This window comes from Dama dama, chromosome 5 (assembly GCF_033118175.1).
Source record: "Dama dama isolate Ldn47 chromosome 5, ASM3311817v1, whole genome shotgun sequence".
Classification (NCBI taxonomy): domain Eukaryota; kingdom Metazoa; phylum Chordata; class Mammalia; order Artiodactyla; family Cervidae; genus Dama; species Dama dama.
In genome coordinates this window covers 107,202,243-107,221,075 of record NC_083685.1, presented here as the reverse complement: position 1 = coordinate 107,221,075, position 18,833 = coordinate 107,202,243, and the positions used below count along the sequence as shown (strand labels likewise).

Sequence of the window (18,833 nt, the reverse complement as noted above, 5' to 3'; positions counted from 1 at the left end):
TGCATTTCCTTTGCTCTAACCACCATTTAACATTGATCTGTATTTCCTTCACACTCACAGCCACGTCTGCTGCCGTAAGCTGGAACCTCTACAGAGGAAGCTGGAAGAGACTGAAAGTGAATATTTACTGGCCTATTAGGGTCTGCTCATTTGAGATAACATCTTGTGAGGAAGGGGTTAGAATTAACAGAGACTAGAATTTATGTCTCAGGGCTACAGAGACTAGACTGTCTTAGCCAGGAGATAAGACAGCCTTCATTCTAGGCCCGGCTCTACCATGACCTTGTAGTAGATGACCTGTGCAAGTCATTTTATCTGCTCGCTGTTCTCTGTTACTCAGGTTACCCTTAGTGGATAAACAAGGTTTTCTCCAATAAAAATGCAATGTGAAGGCACTTTAAAAAAATAATAAAGTAATGAATGAAGAATATTGGGGGAAGAAAAAAGCTTGGAATTTTTGGTGGGGTTTTTTTGGTTCTTTTTTAAAACAAAGTTGTCCAGGTTTTATTCACCACCAGCTCCTCCCTCTTCTCCCTGCCTGTTGCTGTGCCCACTTCATTCCCAGTCAAGGAAGGGCTTCTCTGGCCTCCTCTGCTGTAATCTCCTGGGAGTAGAGGTCTGTGAAGAGAGCTGGAAGCCAGTAGTGGGCCTCCCCTGGGGCCTGCAGGTCCAGCCAAGCCAGCCCTTCCTTCAGCAGGTGTTCCTGGTGGAAAAAGGAAAAAGTCCGTTGAGAAAGGGGAGTTTCCACAAAGTAGGGTATATAATCCTCAAACCTATCTTGGCTTCAGTAGGGTTTTCAAACTAAATCTACAAGAGTGCCTTCACATATCCACACAGCCAAACTGGAATGATGTGTTTAACCTAGATCTTTGCCCACTGTGTGAGAAATACTACCAAGTTGCTTAATCTGTGCTGCTGGGAAAGAGGATCATGACAAAGGGGGATGTTGTGGAAGGAAGGTAGGGCCACAGAAACATTTGCTACATGGCCTTGAGTAAATCACTGACTCCATTCCCAAAAACAAAATGGAGATCACTAACTTTCAGTTAACTTACTGAGTAACAGACAGCTACAAGACAGGGAAACCCTTCCGGAGAAGTTAATGGAAAGTCTGTATTAGAATGGACTCATAGTTCCTGTAACTGGAAATATGCTCCACATGGGTTTGTTTGACCCAATATTATTAAACAAATGTTTGTGTCATCCCCACTTCACAGATGAAGTTAAGTCTTTAGTTTAACTGCCCGGGTAAGGATATTGAAAGCCAGGGCTCCTACATGTTCATGCTACTCTCTCTTCACATTAGTCTTTCATTAGTACCAGGAAACTTGTATATATAAAACTATATATAAATGCACTAATCATAGAAATGTAATATCATTAATAGTTCCTTCACTCTATATCAACTATTAATTTCAGTCAAACCACATTAACCGTCTGACCAGGCTCTACAGGTTATGAGAAGGTGCTGGTGACTCCCCAGTGGCAGGCTGGCTGTACCCATGTGCCAGTGTTTGAAGCCCCCTCCTTTGTGAGTTCTACCTCTCTGTGCCATCTGCAGAGAAACACTGGGATTACTTCTGTGTGGTAGCAGCAGCCTTCAAGGCAAGAAGTTAGAAGCTGCAGCCCTTGCCTGAGTGGTACCTGTCTACCCACCTCCTCCCATCTGGGGGCCCATCTTTTCTCAGCCATTCCAAAAGTCACGTACCAGCACTTGCCGCGCTCGCTCCGTCTCCCATTTAAGACTGGCCTTGATATCACTGACAGTCACATAGCCATTTTTCTGAAGGAAGGAACAGGGAATGAGTTAAGTGTGTGCTTTCCCTTAGAATCCAGCATCTGCCCAGGGACAAGTAATTTATCCAGACAGGAGGGGGACCTGCCCTTGGGTAAAGCCTAAGGGAGCACAGAAAAGAAAGTTTAGAGGTCCCGGCAGAAGTAAGAAGTGATTTTCAGGATGACAGAGGTAGGCAGACTGAGGTGCTCAGTCTTAAGTAGAATCCCTGGTACTAAATATTAATGTAGACTTTTACCAGAGAATTCGAGAGTATGGCAAAGAAAGATTCAGAATGATTAACTGATAGGAAGGAATGATGATCATCAAAACTGATCATAATCTAAAATAATTAAGAATTCAGCCCTTGTCCAGCCTCACCTGAATCATTCCCCAACCCAGAAGAGCCCCCTCCCTCCCTTGCTCAGTTCTAGTCTACACTACAGCACTGAGAAAACGGAACATGTCTTCCCTAAACACGTGATAAGGATCTGCAGGAAGACGGTACAGCTTAAGGCACTATTAAGGAACAGGAGGATGGCAAACAAGATTAAAAATTTTTTTTCAAAGAATCCATAAAGTAGTTTTACAGAGACATCAAAAAAATCTGATCACCAAGGAAATTCAGTTAGTGGTCTGCATGTCTGTCTACTCCTCCACTAGAATGTAAGCTCTTTGAGAGCAGGAACTATGTGGTACCCATGTTTATTTGCCCCTACAGCCTGGCCCAGTGCTTTGCACTGTAGCTGCTCAATAAACATCTGCTAAATAAGCACAGGTCTGAGTAGTGCATCCATTAGACAGCTGCAGCAAAAGGCATGAGTGATGGTGGGGAGGAGATCAGAAAATACCTTCCCAGACTGCCATGTACATGTATGCACACGCACTCACACACACACACTAAGAAGGCACACCAGTACCTCTGCCAGCTGCAGCACCACAGTGTGATCCATATTGAGCTCAGCAGGTACAGACTGAATGAGGTAAGTGCCACCCACAGGGATGATGCCGAAGCCAGTGCCGAGTGCCTTTAGTTTCTTGATGGCCCTGATCAGGTCGTCTCTGAGGTGAGGAACAGCTGCGTAAAGATCCCTGGCAGACCAGTCCTAGCAACAGTGCAGTTTCAGCTCTGCCCTAGGCAGGATACCCTGATGGAAGACTCCCAAGTCTGCACAACATTTAACTACATCGGTAAAAAGGAAGGGTTAATGTGCACCAAATGGTGCCTGGACATTCAAGGGAGATGGTAGAGGAGTCAGGCTTTCCATTCAGCAAGCCATTCCAACACCAGAGATAAAAACTTGCTTCTAGGAGCCCATCAGGAAATGTGAATAAGCGAGCTGAACTTAATAGGGAGTAGTGTGAACTATGGCAAAATACAGAATGCTTATCTATTTGAAAGGGGGCAACCCAACTGATTACTGCCATTTGGAAATTCAGACCCAGCAGTGTTAGATTTTCTGATTTCTTAGTTGACAAGTGAAATTAGAGAAGAAAATCCACATCTGAAAATGTGCAGACCACATATGCAGTCTACAAACTGATCAGCTTTTTTCACCTTTTCTCAAATTGGAGTCATGCATAAAGGCTAGTGAACCACGGCAATTTAGACCCCATCTTCTGAGCTCAACTCCTTTCCCCAGCCTTTCTCAGTGCCTGCTCTAATCTCCTTGACCACAAATAACATCAAGAGTATACACCACCTCAAGTATGTTTTAAAAAAAATGTGCGTGTATACACACACATTCACATATTTATGCATGCTTAGAAGAAAATCAATCAAAATGTTTAATAGTAATAATCTCTCAGCTGAGAAACAATGGGTGGTTTGGTTTTTTTTGTATCTCTTTTCAGTTTTCTAAAATAAAAACGTTTCTTCTGATCATAAAGAGGAATAAAAAAGATTTCTAAACTAGCCAAACCTACAAACAGAAGAAAAGATTTCCACCTGATTTTTAAAGACCTTTCTATACTCCCAAGAGGTTGGAAGACAAAACCTACTGGCTGACATCCTGGGCGAATTTGCCCCTTCCTTTTAACACCTGTTGATGCAGTTCCTCCAAAGTTATCAGACCTATTGGAGAGGGGGGACAGAAAGCAGTTGAAGGATTACCTTTATGACTTTAAAAAGTCAGCATCATATCTGAAAAACTGTTCTCTTGACACCAAGGCTGTGTCTACAGCCAATGATTTCTAACTGGTTTTAAGCTTTAGGACCATTCAGTATGCTTATTAAGATGACACCACTGGATGACAATTTTGAAGGTCACATTTTGGGGAGCAAAGAGACTCAATTGGCATCAATACACCTTGGAGAAGCAGAGCAGGCCTATCGTTACTAAGGAGAAAATCATAACCCAGACATATCATCTATCGAGGGAAAGGCCTATTTTCTACCTCCCTATATGTTCTGTAACAACTAGGGGCTAAGCTTTCCTGACCAAAGACCTTTGGAGAATAGAGAGAATCATTCATGTTTACCGCTGGCCATGGAGACCAGCCATGAACTCAACTGCATGAAGCACTCATGTGCTTCTCAGGACCAAACAGCTTCTCAAGACCCTATTGGCCTGCAGACTGCCAGACAGGAAAAATCATTTTTCAAGATTTTTTTTTCCCTCTCAGAGAAGCCCAAAGTCCAGTCCACAGGACTCCATTCAGCCACCCTCACCTCCATTCCGGTGCTTCAGGGCCAGGCACACTTCAATAATCTGGACACCCAGCTCATAATAGAAGTCTCCCACGCCTAGCATCTCAGACCAAAATCCTTTTCCAGCTAAAAGACAAAAAGACAAAAGCTAGGTTATTTATTAGTTATAACTTTTTCTTTCAAAGCTAGATTAAAACATCTACTCTATGGGAAGTCTTCTCTGCCCAGTGTTAAGCCCTTCTGGACTCAGGATGCTCAATACAATCTGACTCTTGGTTATTCCTACTAAACAACAGGTTCAAAAAGTTTTAAAGGTGGGCAATATAAAAAGCAGTTCTATTTGGCTGCTATGTCTGGCTCAGGATATACAGAGTGAAATATAATGGGACATATGGTCTAGACAAAGCTAAGAGAAAGAATAAGCAGACATGGCATTCAAAAATCCACTGAAGATATTTTATTAAAAAATGCAGGTTATAAAGTAGTAATTACAGCATAACCCCATATATCTTTAAAAAATAATGTATAAATATGATGAAGGTGTCTAGAAAGTAAATATACCTTAACCATACTTTATCTCTGCAATAACGGGCAGGGTCAAAAGACTTTTACTTTCTCCTTTTATTTTCTTTGTTGACTAACTGAAACACATACCACTTTTATCAAAACTAAATATATTTTTTTTTAATAAAGGGAAAAAATAGTCATAAAAAAATTCCAGAGCACATCATTCCAGGGAAGATCATGTACACTGTCCACTCAGCCTGCACTCCAACCTCTCCATTGTTCCCATCAAACTGGACAGTCATCCTGCCAGGTACTCCCTATAGATAACATCCTCTAGATCTCCCTGTAAGCCTTTACAGAAGATGTTCCAGCAACAGTGATGACAATTAGGTGAACTCTGTCCCTTAGCAACCCTAGAACACCGCACCCCTACGGATTCCTTACAGGCCAGAGGATCCACTCCAATAGTGGCACACATGTCTTGAAACTGCACCCGGAACTCAGGATTCTTCCGGATCTCCTGCTTGTGTTTGCTGGCAAATTCTTCCAGGTTGGTCTTGAACATGTCCAACTGCTTTGACATCTGCAGGATGAACAAGGGGAAGGTTAGGGGCAACCCAAACAAGTGATAACTGAATGCCAAGAGTAGGCCCCTGGGCCAGTGGCACGGCAAAGGCTGAAATAACCTACTGTCTTCAGGACTACCATTATACTGTTAACTATTCCCTTCCCTTTTTTTCCTGCCTCTTCTTCACAGTTCTGCTATAACAGAAACAAGATGCTGTAATGCTGCTTCAATTCTAAAATACATTTTTTCCCTATGTGTTTCTGATCTAAAGTCAGTATGCATCTAACAATTCTTTCTTTCCCATTCTTTCTTTTTTTAAAAATTTTTCTTATTTACTCATTCATTCACTTCCTTCCAGTTTTATTGAGATAAAATTGACTTACAGCACTGTATATACAGCATTATACAACATAATTATCTGACTCATATACATCATGAAATGATCATAGTTAAGTTTTGTGAACATCTATCATTCAGATAGAAAATTACAGAAATAGAAAAAAATGTTTTTCCTTGTGATGAGAACTCTTAGGATTTACTCTCTTAACAACTCTTATTATATAACATGTTGTAAGTGCTTTTCTTTTCCTGGGGGGCGGGGGCAGGGGGGGGAAATGTTATTAAACTGAAGGACCTACAAACGATGACCTACTGTATAGCATAAGGAACTCTACTCAATATTCTATGATGACCTACATGGGGAAAGAATCTGAAAAAGAATACATATATATGTAACTGACTCAACATGCTATACATCTGAATCTAACAGAACATTGTAAATCAACTATATTCCAATATAAAATAAAATTTATTTAAAAATCTAATGAAATTAATTAATTGAAGATGCACCTAATAATCAATTTTGCAGCATTCACACAGTGGGAAATCTTCAGCAACTGACAGAAAAGCTAGATAGGAGAGTATGGAAGCCTGGCATGAATCAGGTGTGTTGTTGAATCAATCTGTGGGTCAAGGACCTCCTTGAGGCTAACCCAGGATAAAGAATCTCTGAGGAACGGTTGTGAGTCTACAGTCTACCACATTACATTCTAAAGCTACATTCTATTTAGCTTCAGGGGATATTCTGATTTCCTATTTGCATTACTCCTTCTCTTTCCCTAATTAACAAAGCCTATCTACAAGCCACCAAGAATAACCACTCCTGGCCCAGCATCTCATTTTCTCCTATTAAAAATTTACATGTTGGGAGAGTAAGAGGGAGAGGATACCATCTGAGTGGAAAAAAGAAAAAAAAAGGAAAAAAGAAAAAAAAAAAAATTTACATGTTATTATAGTCACCATTTCCAGTTGATTCCTGCATGTTATCTCCCTCTATGAGTGGGACCTTTGAAAGAGCACAGCTTGTGTCTACCTTCTTTCCTCAGTTCAAGGGCCCCATTTCCCTGCCTCACTGCCTCCTTTTCTTCACCAGGAAAAATAAGTGAGTACACTAGAGGGCATGTACAGAAAAGGGAAGTACTAGAGAAGGAAACTGCAGGAACCACACCGTCGTTACTGTCACACACTTCTGGTACACACCTAGATGTGATGGTGGTGGGTGTCAGAGGTTAGGCAATATTTCCATGTTATTCTTTGGCATTTAAAGTAAAAACTCAAAAGACGCAAATCAAAGACGCGTCTAATAATCAATTTTGAAGCATTCACACAGTAGGAAATCTTCAGCCACTGACATGGCTGAAGTTTTCTACCACTTACTTACCAAGAGAAATCTTCTACCACTTACTATCTATGTAACCTTGGATAAAGCACTTAACACCTCAGTGCCCTCAATTCTAAACTGCAAAGAACAGAGTTCTTTCCTGATAGAACTGTCAAGAGGAATGAACAAGACAGTGGACATATGCCTGGGATGCTAAAAGTAGGTAATCATTCAAAGATGTCAGCTATCATTGTTATTAGCAAGTCACCTAAATGATCTGAGCAGCACAGAAATCAGGATTTGCCAAATGCCCTATTTTTGGTTGATCCAAACAATCTGGTTTATATCAGAGGAGTCCTGCCCAGCCTTATGGTACCTCCTTTGTTACCTGGAGCCCTCCAACCTACTCACCTGGGCCAGTTGGTCCTCAGCCAAGACAGTCCCTCGCTCCTTGTACTTGGCCTGTCAGGCAAAGAGACCAGGATGAGTTGAGAGAATGGATGCTGCGGGCTCCCACTTGTATTGCCTCCGCAGAAGTATGAAAAAAGGAGGGTCTCGCAAATGGTTTTTCTTAGGGAGAGGAGGGAACAGACGACTCCCTTGTAATCAAACTGGGGGACGTGGGGGAAAGGACTGATGGTTCTGGGGATGGTGACATTCCAATCCACCGGGAGCTGGAGAAACTCAGCTCCCTGGGATCCAAGAAGCCCGCGTCAAATTCTTTGGAGGCTATTTGAGGGTACAGAGCTCTGCTCAGAGAGATTTGTCTCTCGCGAGTCAGGGGTGGCTGTGGGCCCGCCTTCTTCCCCTCACCTCGGCAAGCTTCTTCTTGGCGATGGCGCCAGCTCCCACCCCACGACGGTGCATCCCCGCCGTGGCCCGCGGGCCACCCCGCTGCCGGGACCCCGGGTCTCCACGTCCCGGGATCCGCCACCGGCTCCCTGACGCGGAAGCGCGTGTTATACGTCATCTTCGCGCGACGGAAGTTACGTCAAGACTTCCGGCTACGGGGGTGAGATCGCCCACCGCCAGGGGCCGAGCGGCCCCGCCTCTTGCGCCGGGAAGGAGCTGCAAAACTGCGGCCGGGTGTTCCTACCCACGTGTACTCCTCGGATCCTCTTAACTTCCTGTGACCGTCCTCAACTGCCACCCCGGCTTCCTAGTGGAGGTCCGCAACTGTTTATTGGCTGTCTGCTGAGTACCATTCGCTGAGTTGGACGCCAAGGATTCCGTGTTAAGCAGACAACGATCTATTCTATGCTAATAAGGTTTACCTTTGGGAATCACTCAGAGCTTCTGACTGGGGACGGCCTTATAGTTAAGAACTTGGACTGTGGAATTAGTTTACCTAGCTCGTAGCTTCCACTATATATGATCCAGTTGTTGTTTAGTCTCTTGAGTCGTGTGCTACTCTTAAGACCCCATGGACCATAGCCGGCCAGCCTCCTCTGTCCAAGGGATTTACTGGAGTGGGTTGCCATTTTCTTCTCCAAGGGGATCTTCCCCACGCAGAGATGGAACTCGTGTCTCTTGCATTGGCAGGCGGATTCTTTATCGCTGAGCCACCAGGGAACTTCAGGCAAATACCTTAATCACTTTTGTTCCATCCACAGTTGTGAAAGAGTAATAGCTACTCATGAATTATGAGAAATAAGCCAGAAAATATATAACAAAGCTTTTAGTACAATGCCTGGCACATGAATATCAGCTGTGTTTGTTATTCAGCAGGTCTGTGATAGAATCACCTCTCTGTTTAAAAAGCTCCATAGGTGATTTCCAAGGGCTTCTCTTGTGGCTTAGGTGGTAAAGAATCTGCCTGTAACGCAGGAGACCTGAGTTTGGTCCCTGGGTCAGGAAGATCCCCTGGAGAAGGGAATTGCTACCCACTCCAGTATTCTTGCCTGGAACATCTCATAGGCAGAAGAGCCTGGTGGGCTACAGTTCTTGAGGTAGCAGAGGGAGACAGAACTAAGCGAATAATACTTTCACTTTTTTTTTTTTTTTAAGTAGGTGATTTCCATAACATTATTGAGTCTTGCAAAGGAGGAGCCAGTAGAGGTTTGGAGGAGCCAATGGAGGTTTTGTTTGTTTTTTTGTTTTTTTTGGAGGTTTCTTAAGTCAGGCAGTAGTAATAAATTTTTGTTACAGGAAAATTAATGGCAACCTAGACTTAATTTTTGAGTCAGTTGTAGCAGTCCAAAGAAGAAATGGTAAGGGGGGAACTAAGATGGTGGCAGTAAGGATAGAGAGAATGGGACAAATTCAGGACGTATCAAGGTGGGATGGTAAAACTGATCAGACAGGGGCAGTGAGTGAAAGTCGCTCAGTCGTGTCCGACTCTGTGATCCCACACACTATACAGTCTGTGAAATTCTCCAGGCCAGAATACTGGAGTGGGTAGCTGTTCACTTCTCCAGGGGATCTTTCCAACCCAGGGATTGAATCTAGGTCTCCCGCATTGCAGGTGGATTCTTTACCAGCTGAGCCAACAGGGAAGCCCAAGAATACTAGAGTGGGTAGCCTATCCCTTCTCCAGCAGATCGTTACGACCCAGAGGTCCCTCACATTGTGGGCAGATTCTTTACCAGCTGAGCTACCAGGGAAGCCTGAGATGGGGGCAGAGTGGGTGGGAAAACTTAGCAGGATGTTCAGTTTGCTGGCTTAGGCAACAGGGTGGTGCCATTCAAAGAGGTAGAATAGACTACAAGATGAAGTTGAGGAAATAACTGAGTAGTTTTGAAAATGCTAAAATTGAGGTTTGTGTGACATCATAGGAGAAATGGCCAATTGTCATTCAGATGTACTGGTTTGAAGTTCTACAGAAAAATATGGGCTGGGCTGCATGTCAAGGCAAAACTGTGAATGTGAGTAATGTTACCAGAGTGGTTTCAAGTAAAAGGATAAAAAGAGGATGTGAGGGACTTCCTTGGTGGTCCAGTGGTTAGGAATCCACCTTGCAAAGAGGAAGATGCAGGTTCCATCCCTGGTTAGAAACTAAGATCCTAGATGCTGCAGAGCAACTGAGCCTCTGCACTACAATAAAAGAAGCCCATGGTGCCACAATGAAGACCCAGCGCAGCAAAAAAAAAAAAAAAAAATGGATGGGAGCAGGGACTTCCCTGGCAGTCCAATGGTTAAGACTCTCTGCTCCCAATTCAGGCGGTACAGATCGGGAACTAAAATTGTGCATGCCACGCGGCACAGCCTCAGGAAATAAAAGAGGATGGGAGCAGAGATAGGTGGCAGGATATTTAGTTGGCAGTTGGGGCCCTGAGGGATGGGGGAGCCATGAGTCCAAAGAGTCTAGGTCCCTGAAGATTTCATGGAACAAGCTGTCACACCAGCCCTAGGCTACCTGCCTCTACGTAGAGAAATAATGCTCTATCTTGCTAAAAATATTTAGCACTGTTATTTTGTGTTTTCCTTTCTTTTGAAGCAGAATGTAATGTTAATAGATTCAAGAACTAAGGCCGAAACAGTTATTCAGGCTATCATAGTCCTACCTTTAGGTTCACTCTGATGCATACCCTCAGATACTGAATATAGAACATAAGCCCCCTTAAACACAAACTTACTTTCACAAACACAGATTTGTCCCCTCCAACACATATATTTGACACCCTTTCATACACACTCAGTCCTCCATTTTACGTACCCACCCCGACTATGAAAAACACGTTAACCTCATACATACACACGTTGATTTTTACCTCATATTTTCATATTCTTACTATGCCACTGCTTAACATAAAAAACTCAGTCCTTTAGATCCTCACTGACGCCATCTAGACACACCAACCTCGTTTTTCACTCTGTGACCCCTTAACATGTACAGGCTGACCCCCTCACTCACACTCATTGCTTCAGAGAACTGTGGTGTTGGAGAAGACTCTTGAGAGTCCCTTGGACTGCAAGGAGATCCAACCAGTCCATCCTAAAGGAGATCAGTCCTGGGTGTTCATTGGAAGGACTGATGCTGAAGCTGAAACTCCAATACTTTGGCCACCTCATGGGAAGAGTTGACTCATTGGAAAAGACCCTGATGCTGGGAACGATTGAGGGCAGGAGGAGAAGGGGACAAGAGAGGATGAGATGGCTGGATGGCATAACCGACTCAATGGACATGGGTTTGGGTAGACTCCGACAGTTGGTGATGGACAGGGAGGCCTGGCGTGCTGCGGTTCATGGGGTCGCAAAGAGTTGGACACGACTGAGTGACTGAACTGAAGTAAACCCTGGGTTGGGAAGATACCCTGAGGAGGACATGGCAACCCACTCCAGTATTCTTGCCTGGAGAATCCCCATGGGCAGATGAGCCTGACAGGCTACAGTCCATAGGGTCGCAAAGAGTCATTCAGTGCTAAGACTGAAGAGACGTAGCACACCTGCACCCTCAAATGTACACATACTTCTTGAAGTACACACATTGGCCCTTGATAAACTTCATTGGCACCCATGAGCAGACATGCTTATTTCCTTCCTCAGACACATTTGTTCTCCTCTATAAGAGAAAGTTTGTTGACCAGTAACGTACTGGTAAATAATCACCTCTCTAGGTTGGAAGAGAGGTGCTCTGATTTATAGCATTTGCCAATTTCCATAGTGTAAATACTCTCAGTATGCCCTTTCAAGCTATTGTTGCAAGCTATCAGTGCTTTTGCAACCTGCTCACAAAATTACTGCCAATTTCACAATGCTCTTAGAAGCACTTTGGTCCAGTACACCACTGAATGCTGACCAACCCATATGCCCTCACTTCCTTTAAGTGACTAGTGAGTCACTGGTCTTAGGGCAAAGTGGCTTAGAGCATGGGCTTATAATTCTCTGCCTCATGGAGGCAGTATAGTGCATGGTTAACAGCTATTACATTATCATTATCTTGAAGGATTGTGATGAGGCTTTAAATTAAATGAGATCACCATGATTTTTAAAACTGATATTTACTAGTATGGACAAAAACAGTAAAAAAAAAAAAACACCAAAAGTTGAAAAAAGAAATGTTTAGCAAGTACTGAGCACAAATGCCTGGCGCATAGTAAGACAGTTGTACAAAACTTTTTAAAGTAACCGTTTCAGATTCATGGACTCACAGAGACACTCAAGACTGCAGAAATACAGATCCAAACTCCTCCTCAGTGCAGTCAGCTCTACCATGGAGAATCACTAAAATATATCCTCTGAGTAATGGCATGCTCTAAATTGTGTGATGCATACTTTTAGAACTCAAGGAGTCTATTTATTAATTTATTTATTTGAACTCAAGGAGTTTAAAGGAAAGGAAACCCAAAATGTTACAACTGGAAGAGATTGCAAGCTGGCAGCCCTCAGGCAAATTCAGTTCTCCAAGGAGTTTTATTTGGTCATCAGAATGCCTTTAGGGTCACATTTCTTTCCCATTTTCACAGTCCCAATCTCCCCTTGTTTTACATGCTCCTCACTTAGCTTATTTGGTTTACCAGCCCAGCCATTCAAGCAATCCAGTTTGCCAGTCCCTGATTTTAAACTAATACTTTGGGTTTTGTGGGGGGTTTTTTTGGCCCCACATGCAGCATGCAGAACTTCCCTGTCTAGGGATAAAACCATTTACCTCTGCAGTGGAAACACAGTGTTTTTTGTTTTGTTTTTTTAAATTATGAAAATATGATAACATGTACAGGAGACTTGGAAAATACAGAACAAGTTTACATATAGATCCACTATATATTAAAATTAGTTTTTAAGTAGATAAATTAAGATTTTTAGTTGGAGTTTTAATATCAAACTCTCAAGAATGAATAAAATGAATATACAGAGAAGTAGAAGGATATAGCAGACCTGAAAAGCATTATGAACCAGTTCAACATAATTAAGATTTATACAGTTTTCACAGAAGAGTAGGATACAAATTCTATTCAAGTTCCCACAGACTATAAACTAGGAAACACTGGAAAATATCCAGGGACATAAGACCAAGTGCAGAAACTTCATGGTCTAAATTCCCATTTTCTTTCTTTTTTTTTTTTTTTGGAACATAGTATTTCTTTATATTCTCAGCATTGGATTTGAAGTTTCAAGCCTCATTCAAATTTTTTCTTAAATCAGTAAGATAATAAACTTTCTAGACTTTAATCAGTAATACTAGATACCAAAGTACATGGAACTATATGAAAGTTTTGAATGAATATAAATTAGAAATCTAGCATTCTATTCATATTAAGTCGAACAAGTAGAATCAAAATGTCATAAATTGTTCAGCTAGGCAAAGATTGTAAGTTTTCCAAAATGTATATTATATATATTATTTATGTATACATATGAATACACAGAAGAACTATACAAAAAAAGATGACCCAGATAACCACAATGGTGTGATCACTCACCTAGAGCCAGACATCCTGGAATGTGAAGTAAAGTGGGCCTTAGGAAGCCCACTTGAATCACTAAGAACAAAGCTAGTGGAGGTGATGGAATTCCAGTTGAGCTATTTCAAATCCTAAAAGATGATGCTGTGAAAGTGTTGCACTCAATATGCGAGCAAATCTGGAAAACTCAGCAGTGGCCACAATACTGGAAAATGCCAGTTTTCATCCCAATCCCAAAGAAAGGCAACGCCAAAGAACGTTAAAACTAGCACACAATTACACACATCTCACACACTAGCAAAGTAATGCTCAAAATTATCCAAGACAGGCTTCAACAGTACATGAACCGTGAACTTCCAGATGTTCAAGCTGGATTTAGAAAAGGCAGAGGGACCAGAGATCAAATTGCTAACTGGATCATCAAAGAAGCAAGAGAATTCCAGAAAAACATCTACTTCTGCTTTATTGACTGCACCAAAGCCTTTGACTGTGTGGATCACAACAAACTGGAAAATTCTTAAAGAGATGGGAATACCAGACCACCTGTCCTGCCTCCTGAGAAATCTGTATGCAGGTCAAGAAGCAACAATTAGAACTGTACATGGAACAACAGACTGGTTCAAAATCGGGAAAGGAGTACATCAAGGCTGTATATTGTCACACTGCTTGTTTAACTTACATGCAGGATACATCATGCGAAATGCCAGGCTGGATGAAGCACAAGCTGGAATCAAGATGGCCGGGAGAAATATCAATAACCTCAGATACGCAGATGACACCACCCTTACGGCAGAAAGTGAAGAAGAACTAAAGAGCCTCTTGATGAAAGTAAAAGAGGAGAGTGAAAGTTGCCTTAAAACTCAATATTCAGAAAACTAAGATCATGGCATCTGGTCCCATCACTTCGTGGCAAATAGATGGGGAAACAATGGAAACAGTGACAGACTTTATTTTTTTTGGGCTCCAAAATCACTTCAGATGGTGACTGCAGCCATGAAATTAAAAAACACTTGCTCCTTGGAAGAAAAACTACAACCAACCAACATAGCATATTAAAAAGCAGAGACATTACTTTACCAACAAAGATCCATCTAGTCAAAGCTATGGTTTTTCCAGTAGTCATGTATGGATGTGAGAGGTGGACTTTAAAGAAAGCTGAGCGGCAAAGAATTGATGCTTTTGAACTGTGGTGTTGGAGAAGACTTTTGAGAGTCCCTTGGAGTACATGGGGATCCAACCAGTCCATCCTAAAGGAGATCAGTCCTGAATATTCATTGGAAGAACTGATGCCGAAGGTGAAACTCCAATACTTTGGTCACCTGATTTGAAGAACTGACTCATTGGAAAAGACCCTGATGCTGGGAAAGATTGAAGGCGGGAGGAGAAGGGGGCGACAGAGGATGAGATGGTTGGATGGCATCACTGACGCGGTAGACATGAGTTTGAGTAAACTCTGGGAGTTGGTGTTGAACAGGAAAACCTGGTGTGCTGGGGTCCTTGGGGTTGCAAAGAGTCGGACACGACTGAGCGACTGAATTGAACTGACTGATGAATACAAAAACTTCTAGTATGCTTGATAAAGGCTTGAGAAAGAACATAAAAAAAAAAGAGATGGAGAAATTAGAAAGCATAAACTAAATTAAATGGGAACACTGAATATGAAATAGAAAAAGTGAAACTAACTAGATAAAAGTAAAAAATCATCATATAGTCTAATTGTTTTTAAACATAGCTGTTCATTAGAAACACATCTGGAGCTTTGAAGAAAAAAAAGCAATACCTGGGCATTTGTATTTTTCAAAAAATTCCAGGATAATTCTGATATGCATCTGAATTTTAAAAAGTGATTGCAGGTTTTTCTATTAAATAGTAGTTTTAGTGATTTAGAATTCTATCATTTTCTGTTGGCCAGTCATGATACAGTGCTATTAAGTGAATAATAGTTACATAATTACAATAGTAAAAGATGCTTGTCAACTTTCACAATCAATAGTCAGGCAAAAAATAAAAGATAATTACAGTTGCAAGCCATAATGGAAACATGATTAACCTAACAATATAAAATAGTTACATACAATTTGGGGGGTTAAGTAAAGTGGTGTTTTAAGTGCAAGGGCATCCATGTACATATTTTCATCCACCCAGCCAGTCTATGTCTTTTGGCTGGTGCATTTAATCCATTTACACTTAAGGTAATTATAGGTATGTATGGTCCTCTGGGTGGAGAAGGAAATGGCAACCCACTCCAGTATTCTTGCCTAGAGAATCCCAGGGATGGGGGTGCCTGGTGGGCTGCCGTCTATGGGGTCACATGGAGTCAGACACGACTGAAGTGACTTAGCAGCAGCAGCAGCCTGGTCCTCTGGGTGTCACTAGGGGTAAAGAACCCGCCTACTAATGCAGGAGATGTAAGAGACGTGTGTTTGATCCCTGGGTCAGGAAGATCCCCTGGAGGAGGACATGGCAACCCACTCCAGTATTCTTGCTTGAAGAATCCCATGGACAGAGTAGGCTGGTGGGTCGCAAAGAGTCGTACTCTTGTACTGAAGTGACTTAGCATGCACATTATCATTTTGGTAATTGTTTGGGTTTGTTTTGTGTTGGTCTTTTCCTTCTCTTGTGTTTCCTGCTTAGAGAAGTTCCTTTATTATTTGTTGTAAAGCTGATTTGGTGATGCTGAATTCCCTTAACTTTTGCTTGTCTGGAAAGTTTTCCTTGCTGAGTGGCGTATTCTTGGTTGTAGGTTCTTCCCTTTCAACACTTTAAATAATCTCGTTATTCCCTCTGGCTTGTAGTGTTTCTGTTGAGAAATCAGCTGATAACTTACAGGAGTTTCTTTTTATTTGTTGTTTTTCCCATGTTGCTTTTAGTGTTTTATCTTTGTCTTTGATTTTTGTCAGTTTGATTACTATATGTCTCAGTGTGTTCCTCCTTGGGTTTATCCTGCCTGGGACTCTCTGTGCCTCCTGGATTTGGTTGACTATTTCCTTTCCCATGTTAAGAAAGTTTTCAGCTATTATCTCTTCAAATATTTTCTCAGGTCCTTTCTCTCTCTCTTTTCCTTCTGGAACCCCTGTAATGCAAATGTTGGTGCCTTTAATGTTGTCCCAGAGGTCTCTTAGGCTATCTTCATTTTTTTTTTTTCATTCTTTTTTCTATATTCTGTTCTTCAGTAGTGATTCGCACCATCCTTTCCTTCAGATCACTTAACTGTTCTGCCTCATTTATTCTGCTGTTGATTCCTTCTAATATATTGTTCATCTCTGTTTGTTTTTTAGTTCTTCTGAGTGTTAGTCATTCAGTCATGTCCCACCCTTTGCAACCCCACCCCATGGACTATAGTCCATGCGACCACATGGGCTGTAGCCCACCAGGCTCCTCTGTCTGTGAAATTCTCCAGGCAAGAATATTGGAGTGGGTAGCCATTCCCTTCTCCAGAGAATCTTCCCAACCCAATAGATTAAATATTCGTCTTTTGCATTGCAGACAGATTCTTTACTGTCTGACCTACCAGGGAACCATTTTCTAGGTCTTTGATAAAAACTTCTTGTATCTTCTCCATTCTGTTTCCAAGATCCTGGATCATCCTCACTATCATTCTGAATTCTTTTTCTGGAAGGTTGCCTATCTCCACTCATTTAGTTGTTTTTCTGGGGTCTTATCTTGTCCCTTCATCTGTGACATAACTCTCTACTTTTTCATCTTGATTAACTTTCTGTGGTGTGATTTTCATTCTAACTGCTGTGAGATTGTGGTTCTTCTCACTTCTTCTGTCTGCCCTTTGGTGAATGTGTAAGTTTCCTGATGGGAGGGACTATGTGGGGGAAACTGTGTCTTGTTCTGGTGGGTAGGGCCTTGCTCAGTAAAGCTTTAATCCAATTACCTCTTGATGGGTGAAGTTGATCCCTCCCTGTAAGTTTTTTGGTTTGAGGCCACCCAGCCCTGGGGTCTCTGGGCTCTATGGTAGGGTTAATGGCGAACTCCAAGAGGACTTAAGCCATGGACCAGCTTTCAGGACTGCTGCTGCCAGGGCCCCATCCCTGTGGTGAATCACTGCGAACCTGCCTCCACAGGAGGCCCTCCAACACTAGCAAATAGGTCTGGTTCAGTTTCCTGTGGGGTCACACTGTTCCTTTCCCTTGGGTCTTGGTGCACATAGATTCTGTTTGTGCCCTCCAAGAGTTGAGCCTCTGTTTCCCCTAGTCCTGTAGAAGTCCTGTAATCAAATGTCACTGTCCTTCAAAGTCAGATTCCCTGGAAATTTCCAAATTCCCTTTGCTGGATCCCTAAGCTAGGAAGCCTTACATGGGGCTCAGAACCTTCACAACAGTGGGAGAATTTCTTTGATATTATTGTTCTCCAGTTTGTGGGTCACCCACTTGGCAAGTATGAGATTTGATTTTACCATGATTGTGACCCTGCTACCATCTTGTTGTGGCTTCTTTGTCTTTGGATGTGGGGTGTCTTTTTTGGTGGGTCCAGAGTCCTCCTGTCCATGGTTGTTCAACAACTAGTTGCAATTTTGTTGCTTTTTTTATAGGAGATGAATGCACGTCCTTCTACTGGACTATATTGAACCAGAAGCCAGAAGCAACCAGAAGCCAGAAGCAACCAGAAGCCAGAAGCGCAGTCTTAACCACTGGACCACCAGAGAAGTCCTAATACCCCCATGTTTTTAAATTGATGTTTCACGTGTGAATAATAATAACAAAAGTTACTTTGTGCCAAGCATCTTAAAATTCTTCAACTCTATGAAGTGAGTACTTTTTAATCTTTTTACAGACAAGAAACTGAGCATCAGAGAGAGAGAAACTAACTTGCCAAGTCACAGACCTAGAGAGTGATTTGAATCTAGATGTGTTTGACTCTAGTCTGCTAAAACGTGACTAGATCAAGGGGAGAGGGGGGCATTAGCAAAGATAACCTAAACTAAGTGGGAAGGAGAGACAGCCTTGCCTTCTGTGGATGCAGGGCAGTGAGAGAAGGCAGCACACCAAGGTGGAAAAGTCTTGAAACACAGAAAGAAAGAGGTATTGACTTTTGGACAAACTGAGTTCTCCCACTTTGCTTTACCTTCCCTGCCATCTCCCTAGTGTGAAATCTGGAATCCTGCAAGAGGGATTTCATGTTCATTCCTCTTCATCTCAATATAATTCTCACCATCATCAGTATGATTGGAGATGCAAATAGATCTTCTCTGACTTCCCCCTGCTCAGACTCCTTCAAGGACCTGCGCTTACACTAAGGATAAAATCCCAAAGCTTTAATGTGGCCTTTGAGGCCCTGCTTCTGCCTACCTGCCCAGTCTCCACTTATTCTCTTCTCTCCACCCT

At 42.3% G+C, this 18,833-nt stretch overlaps 1 protein-coding gene across 1 annotated transcript; it reads right to left on the bottom strand.

Moving 5' to 3' along the window:
* Positions 1 to 430: 430 nt before the first annotated feature.
* On the bottom strand, positions 431 to 8,118 carry SNF8 (SNF8 subunit of ESCRT-II). Its single transcript, XM_061143803.1, has 8 exons — positions 7,973 to 8,118; positions 7,571 to 7,621; positions 5,376 to 5,514; positions 4,446 to 4,550; positions 3,776 to 3,848; positions 2,695 to 2,836; positions 1,709 to 1,783; positions 431 to 703 (listed from the first exon to the last, which is right to left on the bottom strand). Exons 1-8 carry the CDS (start codon positions 8,024 to 8,026, stop codon positions 566 to 568), a joined length of 777 nt encoding a protein of 258 aa, XP_060999786.1. The 5' UTR covers positions 8,027 to 8,118; the 3' UTR covers positions 431 to 565.
* Between the last annotated feature and the right edge of the window lie 10,715 nt (positions 8,119 to 18,833).